This window comes from Micromesistius poutassou (genome assembly GCF_964030765.1).
Source record: "Micromesistius poutassou genome assembly, chromosome: 8".
NCBI classification, from domain to species: Eukaryota; Metazoa; Chordata; class Actinopteri; order Gadiformes; family Gadidae; genus Micromesistius; species Micromesistius poutassou.
The window spans coordinates 1,001,050-1,015,944 of record NC_140278.1 but is presented as its reverse complement, the minus strand read 5'-3'; the positions used below and the strand labels follow the sequence as shown (position 1 = coordinate 1,015,944).

The window sequence follows — 14,895 nt, the reverse complement described above, 5'->3', positions numbered from 1 at the left end:
AGGGGGGCTGGACCCTGGAGCAGAGGGAGAGGCAGTGAGGGGGGCTGGACCCTGGAGCAGAGGGAGAGGCAGTGAGGGGGGCTGGACCCTGGAGCAGAGGGAGAGGCAGTGAGGGGGGCTGGACCCTGGAGCAGAGGGAGAGGCAGTGAGGGGGGCTGGACCCTGGAGCAGAGGGAGAGGCAGTGAGGGGCTGGACCCTGGAGCAGAGGGAGAGGCAGTGAGGGGGGCTGGACCCTGGAGCAGAGGGAGAGGCAGTGAGGGGGGCTGGACCCTGGAGCAGAGGGAGAGGCAGTGAGGGGCTGGACCCTGGAGCAGAGGGAGAGGCAGTGAGGGGGGCTGGACCCTGGAGCAGAGGGAGAGACAGTGAGGGGCTGGACCCTGGAGCAGAGGGAGAGGCAGTGGGAGCAATTAAACATAGCCTAGCATGTTGCTAGGCTAAACAAAGCCTAGCGACACACAGAGAGAGAGAGACAGTACGCAAACATTGATATTGTGGGGATACGTGAGGTAATATTCAGATGCACTCATGGCGCGGTTGTGGGACACTTATCCACAGGAGGACGCAGCGGCAAGACACAGCGGGAGCTGTCTGGGGATTTATGTGTGAACAGGCAATAATATACACATGTATCCTTCCATCTAGATGTGTCCAGATACTAGATGTGTCCAGTGGCTACATTGAAATACAGTAAAGGACCTTTATTTGCCCAAGTAGTTGCTCTCTTTAGACGCAGAACTTTGTCCTTCATGGTTGACTGAAGCTACCAGCGTCATGTGAAGGCAAACTGTTGCCTAAAGACAAGAGTAGAAGGGGTGGGGGGGAACGGCATGTAGGTCCCCCTACTTGTAGGCCCAAGCTCCCCTCTCGCTGGTGAGGAGGCGGCGCTGACACTTCCAGTGGCGCCACACCACCCCCTGCTGGCCGGAGCTGTGCTTCTGCTGGCTGAGGTACCGGCTGTTCTCAGAGCGCACCCTCCCCCGGTAGGGCTCCACTACCGCCTCCTGTTGGTCACACACACACACACACACACACACACACACACACACACACACACACACACACACACACACACACACACACACACACACACACACACACACACACACACACACACACACACACACACACACACACACGACGGATCTCAGTGCAGGTTCACACACTCAGGCTTCTGTTGTGTTGTCCTCCTATATTGTTAGGTGATCAAAAAGCTTCAGGGTGCCCTGACCTGGAACTTGTTCTTGCTGTCTGATTTGTCCTTGTCTCGCGTGAAGGCCGTGTTCATCAGGTCGTCGAAGCAGGAGTTCCAGAAGTTTGACATGATGTCATGGCTCCTTCCCAGCGTGTCCAGCTCGTACTGCTCCATGACGGGCTGCACCTGTCCCCCGCAGACACACACTCAACATTACAGGCCACAAGTGTCGGGTCCCCCATAAGCCACGGTGAAATACGGCACGTACGCACACACCCATCCATCCATTCTTGTTAGTGCATTTCTGAGGACCAGCGTCAGAGCATTGTGCTTGCTTGAGGTAGTAGTAATTTGAAGAAGTCATTTGATTGAAAATAAAACAATAAGGATCACGACCCATCACACAGTCAATCATGCACACGTGCAGAACAACTCAAAGAGCTGACTAGGGCCACAGTCAAAGCGGTGGAGCAACCAGTGTTGCACGCTGGCTGATGTATTGTTGGATGTGAAAAAGCCCCAAACAAACATTTAGGAGCCACACCCCGTCCTGCAACGCAGAGGATTGAGTGGAACCTTACTACTTTTATTAAAGACTCTTTGGATACGATACGTTCATCGTAAACGTAATGCATGTCGTTAGTCTATAATGACTACAGATATATAGGATTCCTTTGTGCTTCGCCTGGCTGCCAGCAAGACCCCAGCGCCTGAGTCCTGAGGAGAGGAGCGGCCCGCTGCAGAACCTCCACCAACCACAGCTCATCTGGAGCCTCCTCCACACGTATCACCACACTAACACCGTGGAGGAGGCCCTCCACAGCCCAGCGGGGACACTCCTCTCTCTCTGAACTCCCCACAGCAGCGTTCTTCATCTTGTTGTAATGACAGCCTCTTCTAGACCATTCTGTTTACTTCTGGAGTCAGTGGAAGCCAACAGTACCGAACACAGCCTCAGCAGGGAGTCCAGAGCATGTGACCCATGGACTGCAGTGGTAGGGCCCTGAGGGCCCCAGTGGTAGGGCCCTGAGGGCCCCAGTGGTAGTGCCCTGAGGGCCCCCAGTGGTAGGGCCCTGCTGAGGGCCCCAGTGGTAGGGCCCTGCTGAGGGCCCCAGTGGTAGTGCCCTGAGGGCCCCCAGTGGTAGGGCCCTGCTGAGGGCCCCCAGTGGTAGGGCCCTGCTGAGGGCCCCCAGTGGTAGGGCCCTGCTGAGGGCCCCCAGTGGTAGTGCCCTGAGGGCCCCCAGTGGTAGTGCCCTGAGGGCCCCAGTGGTAGTGCCCTGCTGTACCTGGTGCGGGCCCCCGGGGCCCCCGGGGCCCTGCTGTACCTGGTGCGGGCCCCGGGGCCCTGCTGTACCTGGTGCTGGTAGAAGCTCTGCCACTCCACTGTGTGGCAGAAGGCCTGCAGGTCCTGGGCGAAGCTGGGGCTGCCGTTGGTGGGGGGCAGGTTGGGCAGCAGGCTGTGCAGGCTGACGGGGTCGGCGTGCTGGTCCAGCAGGGTGCGCACGATGGGCACCAGCTGGGAGAAGACCTCGCAGCTCCTGCTGTCGTCGTCTTTTGAACCAGCCGGCCACAGGGGGGCGCCCAAGTGGCCGAGCAGGAAGCAGACCTCCTCCCAGGTCAGACACAGCACCGTCTGCAGCAGGCTGTGCAGCTTCACACAGGCCATCACGAAGACCTGCGGGGGTAGGGTGCACACTCAGGAACACGTTGGTGAAGGAGTGCTCCTTGTCATCCTCGTTGTTTTAGCTTTAGTTTTTATCAGATAAAAATAAAAACATTTCCAGCTGTATGTGATCAAAGTTGATAGCTATGCAGAGTAATCCAATGAAGAAGATAAACTTGAATCGCTTCACGTCAATCTCTGTTAAAAGCCTCACTTCATCCCGAGTTTATTCTGCAAACCTCCATCACTACTCCATCACTACTCATCTAGTACTACTCCATCACTACTCATCTAGTACTACTCCATCACTACTCCATCTAGTACTACTCCATCACTACTCATCTAGTACTACTCCATCACTACTCATCTAGTACTACTCCATCACTACTCCATCTAGTACTACTCCATCACTACTCCATCTAGTACTACTCCATCACTACTCCATCTAGTACTACTCCATCACTACTCATCTAGTACTACTCCATCACTACTCATCTAGTACTACTCCATCACTACTCATCTAGTACTACTCCATCACTACTCATCTAGTACTACTCCATCACTACTCCATCACTACTCCATCACTACTCCATCTAGTACTACTCCATCACTACTCCATCACTACTCATCTAGTACTACTCCATCACTACTCCATCACTACTCCATCACTACTCCATCTAGTACTACTCCATCACTACTCCATCACTACTCATCTAGTACTACTCCATCACTACTCCATCACTACTCCATCTAGTACTACTCCATCACTACTCCATCACTACTCCATCTAGTACTACTCCATCACTACTCCATCTAGTACTACTCCATCACTACTCATCTAGTACTACTCCATCACTACTCCATCTAGTACTACTCCATCACTACTCATCTAGTACTACTCCATCACTACTCCATCTAGTACTACTCCATCACTACTCCATCTAGTACTACTCCATCACTACTCCATCTAGTACTACTCCATCACTACTCCATCTAGTACTACTCCATCACTACTCATCTAGTACTACTCCATCACTACTCATCTAGTACTACTCCATCACTACTCATCTAGTACTACTCCATCACTACTCATCTAGTACTACTCCATCACTACTCCATCACTACTCCATCACTACTCCATCTAGTACTACTCCATCACTACTCCATCACTACTCATCTAGTACTACTCCATCACTACTCCATCACTACTCCATCTAGTACTACTCCATCACTACTCCATCACTACTCCATCTAGTACTACTCCATCACTACTCCATCTAGTACTACTCCATCACTACTCATCTAGTACTACTCCATCACTACTCCATCTAGTACTACTCCATCACTACTCCATCACTACTCCATCTAGTACTACTCCATCACTACTCCATCACTACTCCATCTAGTACTACTCCATCACTACTCCATCACTACTCATCTAGTACTACTCCATCACTACTCCATCTAGCTCTACTCCATCACTACTCCATCACTACTCCATCTAGCTCTACATTAGAGTTCATGCAGCCCCCACCCCTTGGAGGAATGCCAGCAATGTCTATGAAAAAAAAAACATACAAGACCTGGGTATTACCAAACAGCCCTTATCTGAGTGACTGATGAGCACAAAGTAGAAATACCACGTGCACACTAGGCTGAGCGCAGGCGTGTGTGTACGCACACGCACATACCTGGGGGTGTTGTGTACGCACACGCACATACCTGGGGGTGTTGTGTACGCACACGCACATACCTGGGGGTGTTGTGTACGCACACGCACATACCTGGGGGTGCTGCTGCTGGATGTAGCCCGTGATGATGCGCAGGCCGATGCGGGCCATCTCGCGGAGCTCGGTGCTGCCAGGCCCGCTGCTGTGCCAGGCCTTCAACCTGTCCAGCAGGTTCACCACCCCCTCGAAGATCTGCCACGCACAACGGCCGTCACACCGAGGCTACACAAAGCCCTCTGCAGACGGGTTTACACGCCTCTCGCCCAGCTCTTGTCAATCATCCAACACATTCAATACCTCACTGTGCATTAAAACCATGGCTCAGCAGCAAACCACACCCAAGTTATAAACCTTAAGTGAATAGTGGCGTGCGATTTCCCATCACTCAGAATTGCCCTCCCACATGACACACTATTTGTGCTGCCTCGGATGCCCAGTTTGCGTCACAAGAAACGCTTCACGAGGACTACAAGGGAGAGTCTGGCTGACTGAACCCCAATCCGTCTGCGTACTGATTCACTTGTTTGTGTCCTAGCCTCACCTTCTCACTCCACAGCGCGTGGTTGTCCGTTCCCTCGGAAAACAGGAAGTCCTGCAGCAAGCGGAGCAGACGCACCAGGCTGGGGCAGAAGGGCAGAGAGACCCCCTGAGACTCCCTCAGGTCCGACAGGGACGACTCCAGCATCATCTCCAGCAGACTGCACACACACAGCCTGGCTTTAGGATCCTTTGAAGTGTAGCCCGCACATCACTTGCCACCCTTTGACTACATTTCAGATGATTGACAGTTGGACTCCACGAGAACCTCACAGGCACCCGGGAGCAGTGATGACACTGACCTGCGCTTGATGTCGTCAGGGGGACGGACCAGTTGGCAGGACGAGCCCAGCTTGGTGAGGACGGAGAAGACCTGTCCCCGCTCCCTCCACACCACGTCCTCCGGGCCCTCGGCCGCGCTGCCCGTCCACAGCACCGAGAACACGATGTTGGTGAGCAGGTTGCACAGCTCCTCCTCGGGGCTCTGCTGGAACACAGAGAACACGATGTTGGTGAGGAGGTGGGACCTCCTGCTGGGACCCACTGCAGCACTGCGGAGACTTCACCTCATCTTGTGATGAGAACTCGGGGATTAGCACCCAAAGAAGGTCTCAAAGGGGGATGATTTGATCCCATCTGAAAGGCGAGTGGTACCAAACCAAACGGAACACGTGGGACAGCACCTCGTTGTGGGTGCCGCCCATTTGCTCAAATTTGTGTCAGGTCAGATGAGGTCACTTGCAAATACAATGATCTGCGAGGTGTTTCGTGCTGCCCCAACACTTTGGTTTATATGTTTATGGATACTTTTTCCATTGGAAAGGAACTTGAAACTAGCTCCACAACAGCTGTGCTAGTGCGCCGTCCACCGAGGACCTACCTGGGGGTTGGACGTGTTGGAGATGGTGTCTGCCGTGGGGGGGTCCGTTCCATAGCTGCTGTCATCCAGAACGTTGGACAGACTGGAGCTCTTCCTGGTTCTCATGGGGGGGAAGGCCTTGCTGTGGTCCAGGGGGGAGGGGGTTTCTGCTTGGCTGCCTCCGGGGGTGAGGATCCCGGGCCCGGAGTCACTCATGCCCCCCAAATCCATCTCAAAGGGGGAGGCGCCGAACGGGGAGAGGGGGTGATAGAGACCGTCCTCGCAGGGCGGCGGGGAAGGGATGTCGACGGCGTTGGAGAAGGCTGACGCGCCGCCGCGGTCAAGGGGGTCGCTGTAGCTCTTCAGCTGGGTGTCGTCACCTTCGTCACCTCCGTCACCTTCGTCACCCCTGTCTCCTCCGTGGAGGAGTGCCAGGGACAGGGCGGCGAACGATGTCTCCGAGATGTCCTCCTGATGGTCCTCTACGTACTCCTCGTCCAGGCACTGGTCCCTGGGGGCCCGGTAGCTGGGCAGGGAGTCTGCCTGGAGGTCCTCGACCAGGCACTGGTCCCTGGGGGCCCGGTAGCTGGGCAGGGAGTCTGCCTGGAGGTCCTCGTCCAGGCACTGGTCGCTGCGCAGCGGGGGGCGTGCCTCGGGGACGTCCAGGGAGCCGTGGCTGGCGGCGTGGGACTCGTAGGACTCCTTGACGTAGAGCTTGGTGAGTACGTCCTGCCAGCCGGGCTGCCGGGCCAGCTGCCGGGGGTAGTCCGCGTGGGAGTGGATCAGGTGGAAGAGCTGAGTGAACAGAGAGTGAATCATTGAGATGATTCTCCTCGGCGCTCCCAGATTATGAACAACACAATGCTGTTTATCTGAATAGAACTCAGAATGTAATGACCAACCACCTTTTCCACCCCATGTTAAAAGTGTTTGTTAGTGAGTCAACAAGTCGGTGTGTGCAGGCATGCCATTCCATCCCATACTATTACAATGTTAATAACATCATGAGGCCTGGTATGCTTTTAAAGCAAGCAACAGCAACCTAGGTACCTAGGTACACACAGCAACCTAGGTACACACTGGGAATCAAGTCTGTGTTCAGATCCCAGTCCTCCCGTGCTTTGTCTCAACCCAATAGCCGGTTTAACTTAGGAGAACGTAACCATACAGAAGCTGCATGTCGTTTCTTTAAAGGCTCTACAGAGACACTGTTGTGGCCACTGTTGTGGGTTTTACTGCGTATGGAAACGTGTACCTTTTGTAAATTGTGTTGGATGGCGTAATGTGTTAATGTAATGTAGTGCCTAACGCACACTGACACACTACACCACGGGTTAGGCACGGCGCACCGTTACAGTCACGGGAGGATCAGGACGGGAGGATGCACCGACTGGACTGACCTTGCGACTGATGTCCAGTCGAACCGAGAGCTCTGCCCTCTGGGACAGGTAGACCACAGACAGCAGGTCCCTGAAGTTAGGACTGGCATCTGCAGGGGAGACAACCAGACCCGTTCGGATCACGGAGCCATTCAGTCTCCTCTTAGAAGAGCTCACTTTACGGGTTGTATCAGCGATGTTGGGTGACGTCACAACAGCCGCCCCTCGTCGGTGGTTGGCTGGAACACTATTTATTTTGGTTTGAGTGGTTGGTGGTACCATTTGTTTTGGTGTATGATCTCAGAGCGCAGGCTGCCTACAGAGACTTTTCTTGACGGCCTGCTTACAGAGCGGGCAGCTAGCGGATTGTGAGGAAAGATCAGGTGAACGTGATCATTCATGTTTCAGCCTAGAATCGCTGATACAACCTTTAATAACACAAAAGATATCGCCAATTTAGTTTCAGTGATCGCCAGTCCCACTGGCGAAGGAATACTTTTTAAAATTACCTGTAGCCATGACCTGCTTGTATAGGAAGCGCACGGTGGTCATGGTAACGGGAGTCTCTCCTAAGTTACAGACCAGGCCGCAGTAGCCAACGTCTCGGAGCTTCAGGCGCTGCTTTGATCGGTCGTTGATCCGCTCGCTCTTCAGGAGACAGTGGAGAACCTAGAACGAAAAAACAAACAAAAGAAAACAATGTGAACAGAACCAGACACCCTGAACCAAGTCGGCTGATCCTGCTGTCCAAACCAGTGCTCTGCATGCTACACACAATTGTCACAAATATGAGAATTGTGAAAAACATAATAACATTTGATCTATGCATTTATATATTTATAATGATATCATCATAATAATAATTATATTCAGCGTATTACATTCTAAAAATAAAATAAACAGAATTAAATACTATCCCAGCAACAAAGATGGCCGCTGTCCCAGTGTGCAGTGAGGAGGAGGAGGAGGAGGAGGAGGAGGAGGAGGAGGAGGCGCACCTTGAACACCCGCTCCCGGGCGCCGTCCCCAAAGGCGGGGTTGAGCAGCAGGCAGTACAGCTGCTCCACGCCCCAGTCCAGCAGCACCGCCTGCGTCTGCTCCTGTGGCGAGCTGCCCCTGATCAGCTCGTACAGCACGTCCAGCGCGCTCACCACCTGCAGCACAGCCACAGGTCGTACGCACCGGGGGGGAGACCTTTACCCCCCCCCCCCCTCTGAGTCTCCCTCTTGTCTGAGTCTCCCCCTTGTCTGAGTCTCCCTCTTGTCTGAGTCTCCCCCTTGTCTGAGTCTCCCTCTTGTCTGAGTCTCCCCCTTGTCTGAGTCTCCCTCTTGTCTGAGTCTCCCCCTTGTCTGAGTCTCCCTCTTGTCTGAGTCTCCCTCTTGTCTGAGTCTCCCCCTTGTCTGAGTCTCCCTCTTGCCCCTCAATACAGAGGGGGTAAGAACGTTCCCCTAACAAACGAGACACCCCTCCATTACCGTTGCGTCGTCATCGCTCGACTGCTACGTCAACAGAGGCCAAAATATTACAGTCAACTCTACAGCATGAGTCTGTGAGTGGATGATAACAACTAGTAACAGCTGACAGCTGCCAGCTGTTACTAGTTGTTATCGTGAGTTGATGATAACAGCTAGTAACAGCTGACAGCTGCCAGCTGCCAGATTGGCCGGCTGGCTTTTCCTCAAAGCCCTCCCTTTCAAGTGTGGTCCTGTGGAAGCTTCCACAGCTTCCACTGCTGCTTGCCGTTCCAAGGGCTACGTAGCCCTACGTTGGCCCTATGTTGGCCCTACGTTGGCCCTTAACCCGAATGAGAGCTGAGACAGCCCTACCCCTCACATGAACGCGCAAAAACAAGGGGGAGGGGGAAGGGGAGGGGGTGGAAATGGGATTGGCCCTAAATCAGAGCCGAGGACATAGGCCAGCAGGCCGTGGTGGAGCAGACCCACCTGGTGCTCCTCGGCGGCGGTGAGGGCGTAGGCCAGCAGGCTGTGCAGGCCCTGCTGACGGAGCTCCTCCGGGCCCCCGCGGCCCAGCAGCTCCGTCAGCAGGGCCATCAGGGAGGTCCTGATGCTCTGCTTCTCCTCCGCCAGAGGACCGCCGTCCTTCTCCACGCTGCGGAGGGGATTCAGCCGATGCGTTGAGTCAACCACGCAGGGCGACAGCCAGCCGACCACACTCAGCTAGGAGGAGCCGGGGATCGAACTAGCAACCTCCCGGTTCCCAGGCAACCCGCTCTACCTCCTGAGCCACATGCGTTCAAATCACATGCGTTCACACCAGAAGCCACACAGTTCCACTGATACATGCACACGTGCAGCTCCATCATATAAAACATGCATAATAGACACTGTAAACCTCTGATGAAGACAGTGTGTACCTGTAGTGTGTCCGGACGGTGTCCAGGATGTACTGCACGCCGTACTTGCGCTGCATGCGCTGCTTGCCGTTCTTGATCACGGAGGACAGGTACTGCACATGGGCTTCAGGAGAACAACACAACGTTTGTGTTAGGTTTGACATTTCAGTAGGAATGTTATTTTTCAAATCTTCAGTTCAATATATATTTTTGAATGATCCAACACATTAATACAGGTCAGCACATTGTTATGTAACATACAATTTCAGGAGTACAAGAAACAACAACATTTTCCAGGTAAACATGCTTCCTATAATTGCAGAAAGTCCACGGGTCCCCAGCCTATGAACATGCCCTAGGGCCTAGACTACCTAACACCAGCATGATAAGTTTTGCAAGTTTAGCATTTGTAACCAAGATTTTCATCAATGATTGTTATTTTAGAGTCTTAGAGTTGTTTCCTCCATAAACATTCCTCCGTAAACAGGTCAAATGGGCATGACACCTCAAAAAGCCTAACTGTTTTGGAATTCTGAGATATGATAACAATATCTGGTGTGTTTGGAATTCCTAAAAAAGTGTTTGCAGATGAGTACTGTACTGTAGTGTGTTTTCACGATGTTGGCTACTGACTCAAGGTGTTGAGGGGGGTCATGTAGCGCGCAGAGGGGTGAATGGATCGAGGTTGGAGGACGCGCACACACACACACACACACACACACGAAGTGGGCAGCTTCAACAACAAAAAAAGGCTCCTTTGTCTTGCGTTGACAGGACCGTGTGCCTTACCCAGACAGACAGAGAAGTGGCTGGTGGCCCAGAGGTTGAAGTCAAAGAGCAGGTACTGGTAGAGCTGGTGCAGCAGGGCGCTGTTCCCCTCGCTGAAGGCCTGCTCCACCAGCAGCTGACACGCCAGCAGGACGTTCATATCCATCACACTCCCAGGGACCTGAGGAACAGGACGGGAGGCCCCGGAACATAAGTACACTTCCTACAGTATGGCCACAGTGGACCAATGACACGTCGGTGCATCAATCGGTCAACCTGAGTTTATATTTAGTGGTGCAACGCGACCCGTACGGATCAACGGATTGGCTGACTATGCAAAAAAAAACAACAACAACAACTTGGAGGGAGTGACTGGCTTAACTTAAAACCATTAACTTCATCCTGTCTCCCCCCCTCCCCGTCTGCAGGCGGCACCGTTGGATTGATCCAATCACATCCCAAAGGATCAAATCATGCAGAGTAGGATTTGTGTCTCCAGGATTGCGTCACTTGGAAACATGTTGGATTGCAGAAGTGAGGTTTGGATCAGTTCCTCCTCCCAGCCGTACCTTGGCCAACATGGCTCCGATGGTGCTGGGCCCGTGGCAGTGCAGCAGGCTCTCTTGATTGACAGGATGGTGACGAATCAGATTCTTCACCAGCAGCAGGAAGGCGGCGACACTGTTCTTCTCCAGCCGGCTCTCTGTCAACACGCACAAGATAAAGATGTCCCCTACACACAGTATCCGAGAGGTAACACTAATACACCAAAGCCCTGTTTTAGATCTCAAAGTCTGTCTTTCACACGTTACAATCTCAGTCACTATGTCTATGGTTCATTACCCTCAACGTACAGCAAATGACATGACAGGTCTCTTAAAGAGCAGGTGAGGCAACACGGTATTGACCCTCCAGCCATCCTCTGGGAGGACCCAGGCTGTTGCACCGTCCTCCTGCTGCGCTGCACCGAGTGTAGCATCACACACACCAGCAGCAGCAGCACCAGCAGACTACTGAACAGAGTGTAGCATCACACACACCAGCAGCAGCAGCACTAGCAGACTACTGAACAGAGTGTAGCATCACACCAGCAGCAGCAGTAGCACTAGCAGACTACTGAACAGAGTGTAGCATCACACCAGCAGCAGCACTAGCAGACTACTGAACAGAGTGTAGCATCACACCAGCAGCAGCACTAGCAGACTACTGAACAGAGTGTAGCATCACACCAGCAGCAGCACTAGCAGACTACTGAACAGAGTGTAGCATCACACCAGAAGACTACTGCACCGAGTGTAGCATCACACACACCAGCAGCAGCAGCACTAGCAGACTATTGAACAGAGTGTAGCATCACACCAGCAGCAGCAGCACTAGCAGACTACTGAACAGAGTGTAGCATCACACACACCAGCAGCAGCAGCACTAGCAGACTATTGAACAGAGTGTAGCATCACACCAGCAGCAGTAGCACTAGCAGACTACTGAACAGAGTGTAGCATCACACCAGCAGCAGCAGTAGCAGACTACTGCACGGCGGCTGAGGGACTGACCGGAGGACCCGCTCAGGGGCAGCAGCATGGCGACGCGGCCCCTGGACGAGGTGAGCTCGGGCCCCAGCAGGTCAGACGTCTCTTGGGTCCCGGGGTCCGCCTGCTCTGCCTCACACACCTGCTCCAGCAGGGGCAGCATCACCGCCATGCCCCCCACCACGTTCAGGACGTCCTGCATGGGAGGAGACACACACACACACACACCACGTAAACACAAAGCAGTCGTTCTCCAAAGTCTTAGAAAAGGATTTATAGAATAATCCCCTGGATGGGGCGACTCTGGATTGGTATTTTCTTGAAAAACGTTGCAGTTAAGATGTCTTTGAATGGAGTAAATAGCTGCAGTAGAAAAGTTTCTTGAGGAGCAGAAGTAGATTGATTTTATAGACGCTAATGGAATGGAATACTAGCAATATAGTCATCATCATCTAGTCATACTATTACTACTATAATTATTTAGGTACATTCGCCCCGATGAAGGGTCTGGTAATGTGATGCAATGCTCCAATTCAGGAAGATAATCCTCAATGATTAAAGAGCATCTGAACACAGCCACCTTGATGTCCCAGTTCACCACCCTGTGGCCGGTCAGACGGCCGTCGTAGGCGTGCTGGGGGGACAGGTCCAGACACACGTGGCTCTGGAAGGCCTGGGGACAGAGGACAGCCGTGCTGAGGATGCTGTTTGCCTGGTGTGTGTGTGTGTGTGTGGTGCTGCAGTGCTGCCGTGTGACGGGGTGTACCTGGGGAGTGAAGAGGAGTGAAGGAGTGTACCTGGGGAGGAGTGAAGAGGAGTGAAGGGGTGTACCTGGGGAGGAGTGAAGAGGAGTGAAGGGGTGTACCTGGGGAGTGAAGAGGAGTGAAGGAGTGTACCTGGGGAGGAGTGAAGGGGTGTACCTGGGGAGTGAAGAGGAGTGAAGGGGTGTACCTGGGGAGTGAAGAGGAGTGAAGGAGTGTACCTGGGGAGGAGTGAAGAGGAGTGAAGGGGTGTACCTGGGGAGTGAAGAGGAGTGAAGGAGTGTACCTGGGGAGGAGTGAAGGGGTGTACCTGGGGAGTGAAGAGGAGTGAAGGGGTGTACCTGGGGAGTGAAGGGGAGTGAAGGGGTGTACCTGGGGAGTGAAGGGGAGTGAAGGGGTGTACCTGGGGAGTGAAGGGGAGTGAAGGGGTGTACCTGGGGAGTGAAGGGGAGTGAAGGGGTGTACCTGGGGAGTGAAGGGGAGTGAAGGGGTGTACCTGGGGAGTGAAGGGGAGTGAAGGGGTGTACCTGGGGCGTGTAGAGGAGTGACGGGGTGTACCTGGGGGGTGACGGGGTGTACCTGGGGGGTGACGGGGTGTACCTGGGGCGTGTAGAGGAGTGACGGGGTGTACCTGGGGAGGAGTGACGGGGTGTACCTGGGGGGTGTAGAGGAGTGACAGGGTGTACCTGGGGGGTGTAGAGGAGTGACAGGGTGTACCTGGGGGGTGTAGTAGAGCAGCAGCTTGCCGTTCAGCTCTGACGTCTCCCCGTCCTCTCTGAATAAAGGCACATGGTTCGGCCCTGAGAACAAACCAAAACAAACGTCTTAAACATGTCATCATATAACTCAACTCCCACTGTACACTTGTGCATTTGTTTGTACTTTATATTTGCATATTTATAATAAGTATGTAAGTTATTATTATTAATAATAATAATAATAATAATAATAATAATAATAATAATAATAAGTACATTAATAACAATAGGCTTGGTGTGATTCCTGTTCTACTGATCTTGATAACAGTGTATTTAAACACAGTCCACCTGTAGAGGCCTTAGTGGGGCTACCTGTAGACTGAGGCCTTAGTGGGGCTACCTGTAGACTGAGGCCTTGGTGGGGCTACCTGTAGAGGCCTTAGTGGGGCTACCTGCAGCGTAAAGGGCCTTGGTGGGGCTACCTGCAGCGTAAAGGGCCTTGGTGGGGCTACCTGCAGCGTAAAGGGCCTTGGTGGGGCTACCTGCAGCGTAAAGGGCCTTGGTGGGGCCGGCCAGCAGCGCCTCGTGGCAGATGAAGGCGGTGCCCAGCAGACCGTCCAGGGAGGTGGGGCTGCCCCACTCGGTGTCCTGCAGCCCTGCGGGGATGGTGTAGACCGGGGAGTCCCTCGGAGACCCCCACTGGCCCCCGCCCCCGGCGAAGGTGGCCGGGAAGGACTGGGAGCGGGTGAGGGCCGGGGCGTGGGCCGGGAAGGGGAAGTCGCTGGGGGGGTGGGAGGAGGGCGTCGGCAGGGTGGGGGACGTGGAGGTGGTGGTGGTTGTGGTCCGGTGCCCAGCGGAGCCGATGCAGCAGGAGGTGAAGGGCTGGAGGAGGAGGAGGAGGAGGAGGAGGAGGGAGATGAAGTGTGCTGGTGTGGAGGTGTTGAATCATTGAATACATTAACCTAGAACAGCAACAGCACTAATCCTCCTGATAGTATGAACTGGTTACTTCGTTTAGAGGGGGGAGGCGGAGCGGGGCGCTCTTGCGTAGTTCTCCGTCGATGTAGATGTTCACCAGGTTCTGGCCGAATGGACGGCGCCCGGGGACGTGGACTATAGCCACCGCATGCTGGGGACACCAAAGGTACAGTGTTCCTGTTAGCCACACCACTACAGCTTACAGGCAACAAGCATGTGGCCTTTAGCACACTCACAGTTCACACTTTGATCCACTTGTAAAAGGAAGTTAGGAAATATTAAATGCTGCATTGCTTACATTAAAGGTCCCATGGCATGCTACTTTATGGATGCTTTAATATAGGTGTTAGTGGGCCCCTAATACAGTACTTGAAGAGGTTCAAGAAATTCAGCCTTGATGCAGAGTTACAGCCACTACGAGCCAGTCCCACAATGAGCTCTCCACAA

At 53.6% G+C, this 14,895-nt stretch overlaps 1 protein-coding gene across 3 annotated transcripts in view; it reads right to left on the bottom strand.

The window, feature by feature from the left end:
* The window catches only part of nbeal2 (neurobeachin-like 2), a 42,656-nt gene that overhangs the window by 11,272 nt on the left and 16,489 nt on the right, over nucleotides 1-14,895 (bottom strand). For 2 of the 3 annotated variants that reach the window (XM_084472327.1, XM_084472329.1), the window contains 19 exons: nucleotides 14,480-14,599; nucleotides 14,013-14,352; nucleotides 13,490-13,572; nucleotides 12,592-12,684; nucleotides 12,036-12,207; nucleotides 11,052-11,185; nucleotides 10,504-10,663; nucleotides 9,736-9,838; nucleotides 9,305-9,470; nucleotides 8,360-8,515; nucleotides 7,871-8,030; nucleotides 7,383-7,471; nucleotides 6,004-6,777; nucleotides 5,426-5,610; nucleotides 5,128-5,284; nucleotides 4,641-4,778; nucleotides 2,548-2,868; nucleotides 1,230-1,379; nucleotides 845-1,002 (listed from right to left, as the gene is read on the bottom strand). In XM_084472327.1, coding sequence (XP_084328453.1) covers nucleotides 845-1,002; nucleotides 1,230-1,379; nucleotides 2,548-2,868; nucleotides 4,641-4,778; nucleotides 5,128-5,284; nucleotides 5,426-5,610; nucleotides 6,004-6,777; nucleotides 7,383-7,471; nucleotides 7,871-8,030; nucleotides 8,360-8,515; nucleotides 9,305-9,470; nucleotides 9,736-9,838; nucleotides 10,504-10,663; nucleotides 11,052-11,185; nucleotides 12,036-12,207; nucleotides 12,592-12,684; nucleotides 13,490-13,572; nucleotides 14,013-14,352; nucleotides 14,480-14,599 — 3,659 coding nt within the window. The remainder of the gene's footprint in view (nucleotides 1-844; nucleotides 1,003-1,229; nucleotides 1,380-2,547; nucleotides 2,869-4,640; nucleotides 4,779-5,127; nucleotides 5,285-5,425; nucleotides 5,611-6,003; nucleotides 6,778-7,382; nucleotides 7,472-7,870; nucleotides 8,031-8,359; nucleotides 8,516-9,304; nucleotides 9,471-9,735; nucleotides 9,839-10,503; nucleotides 10,664-11,051; nucleotides 11,186-12,035; nucleotides 12,208-12,591; nucleotides 12,685-13,489; nucleotides 13,573-14,012; nucleotides 14,353-14,479; nucleotides 14,600-14,895) is intronic. The other variant, XM_084472328.1, reaches the window with a different exon arrangement.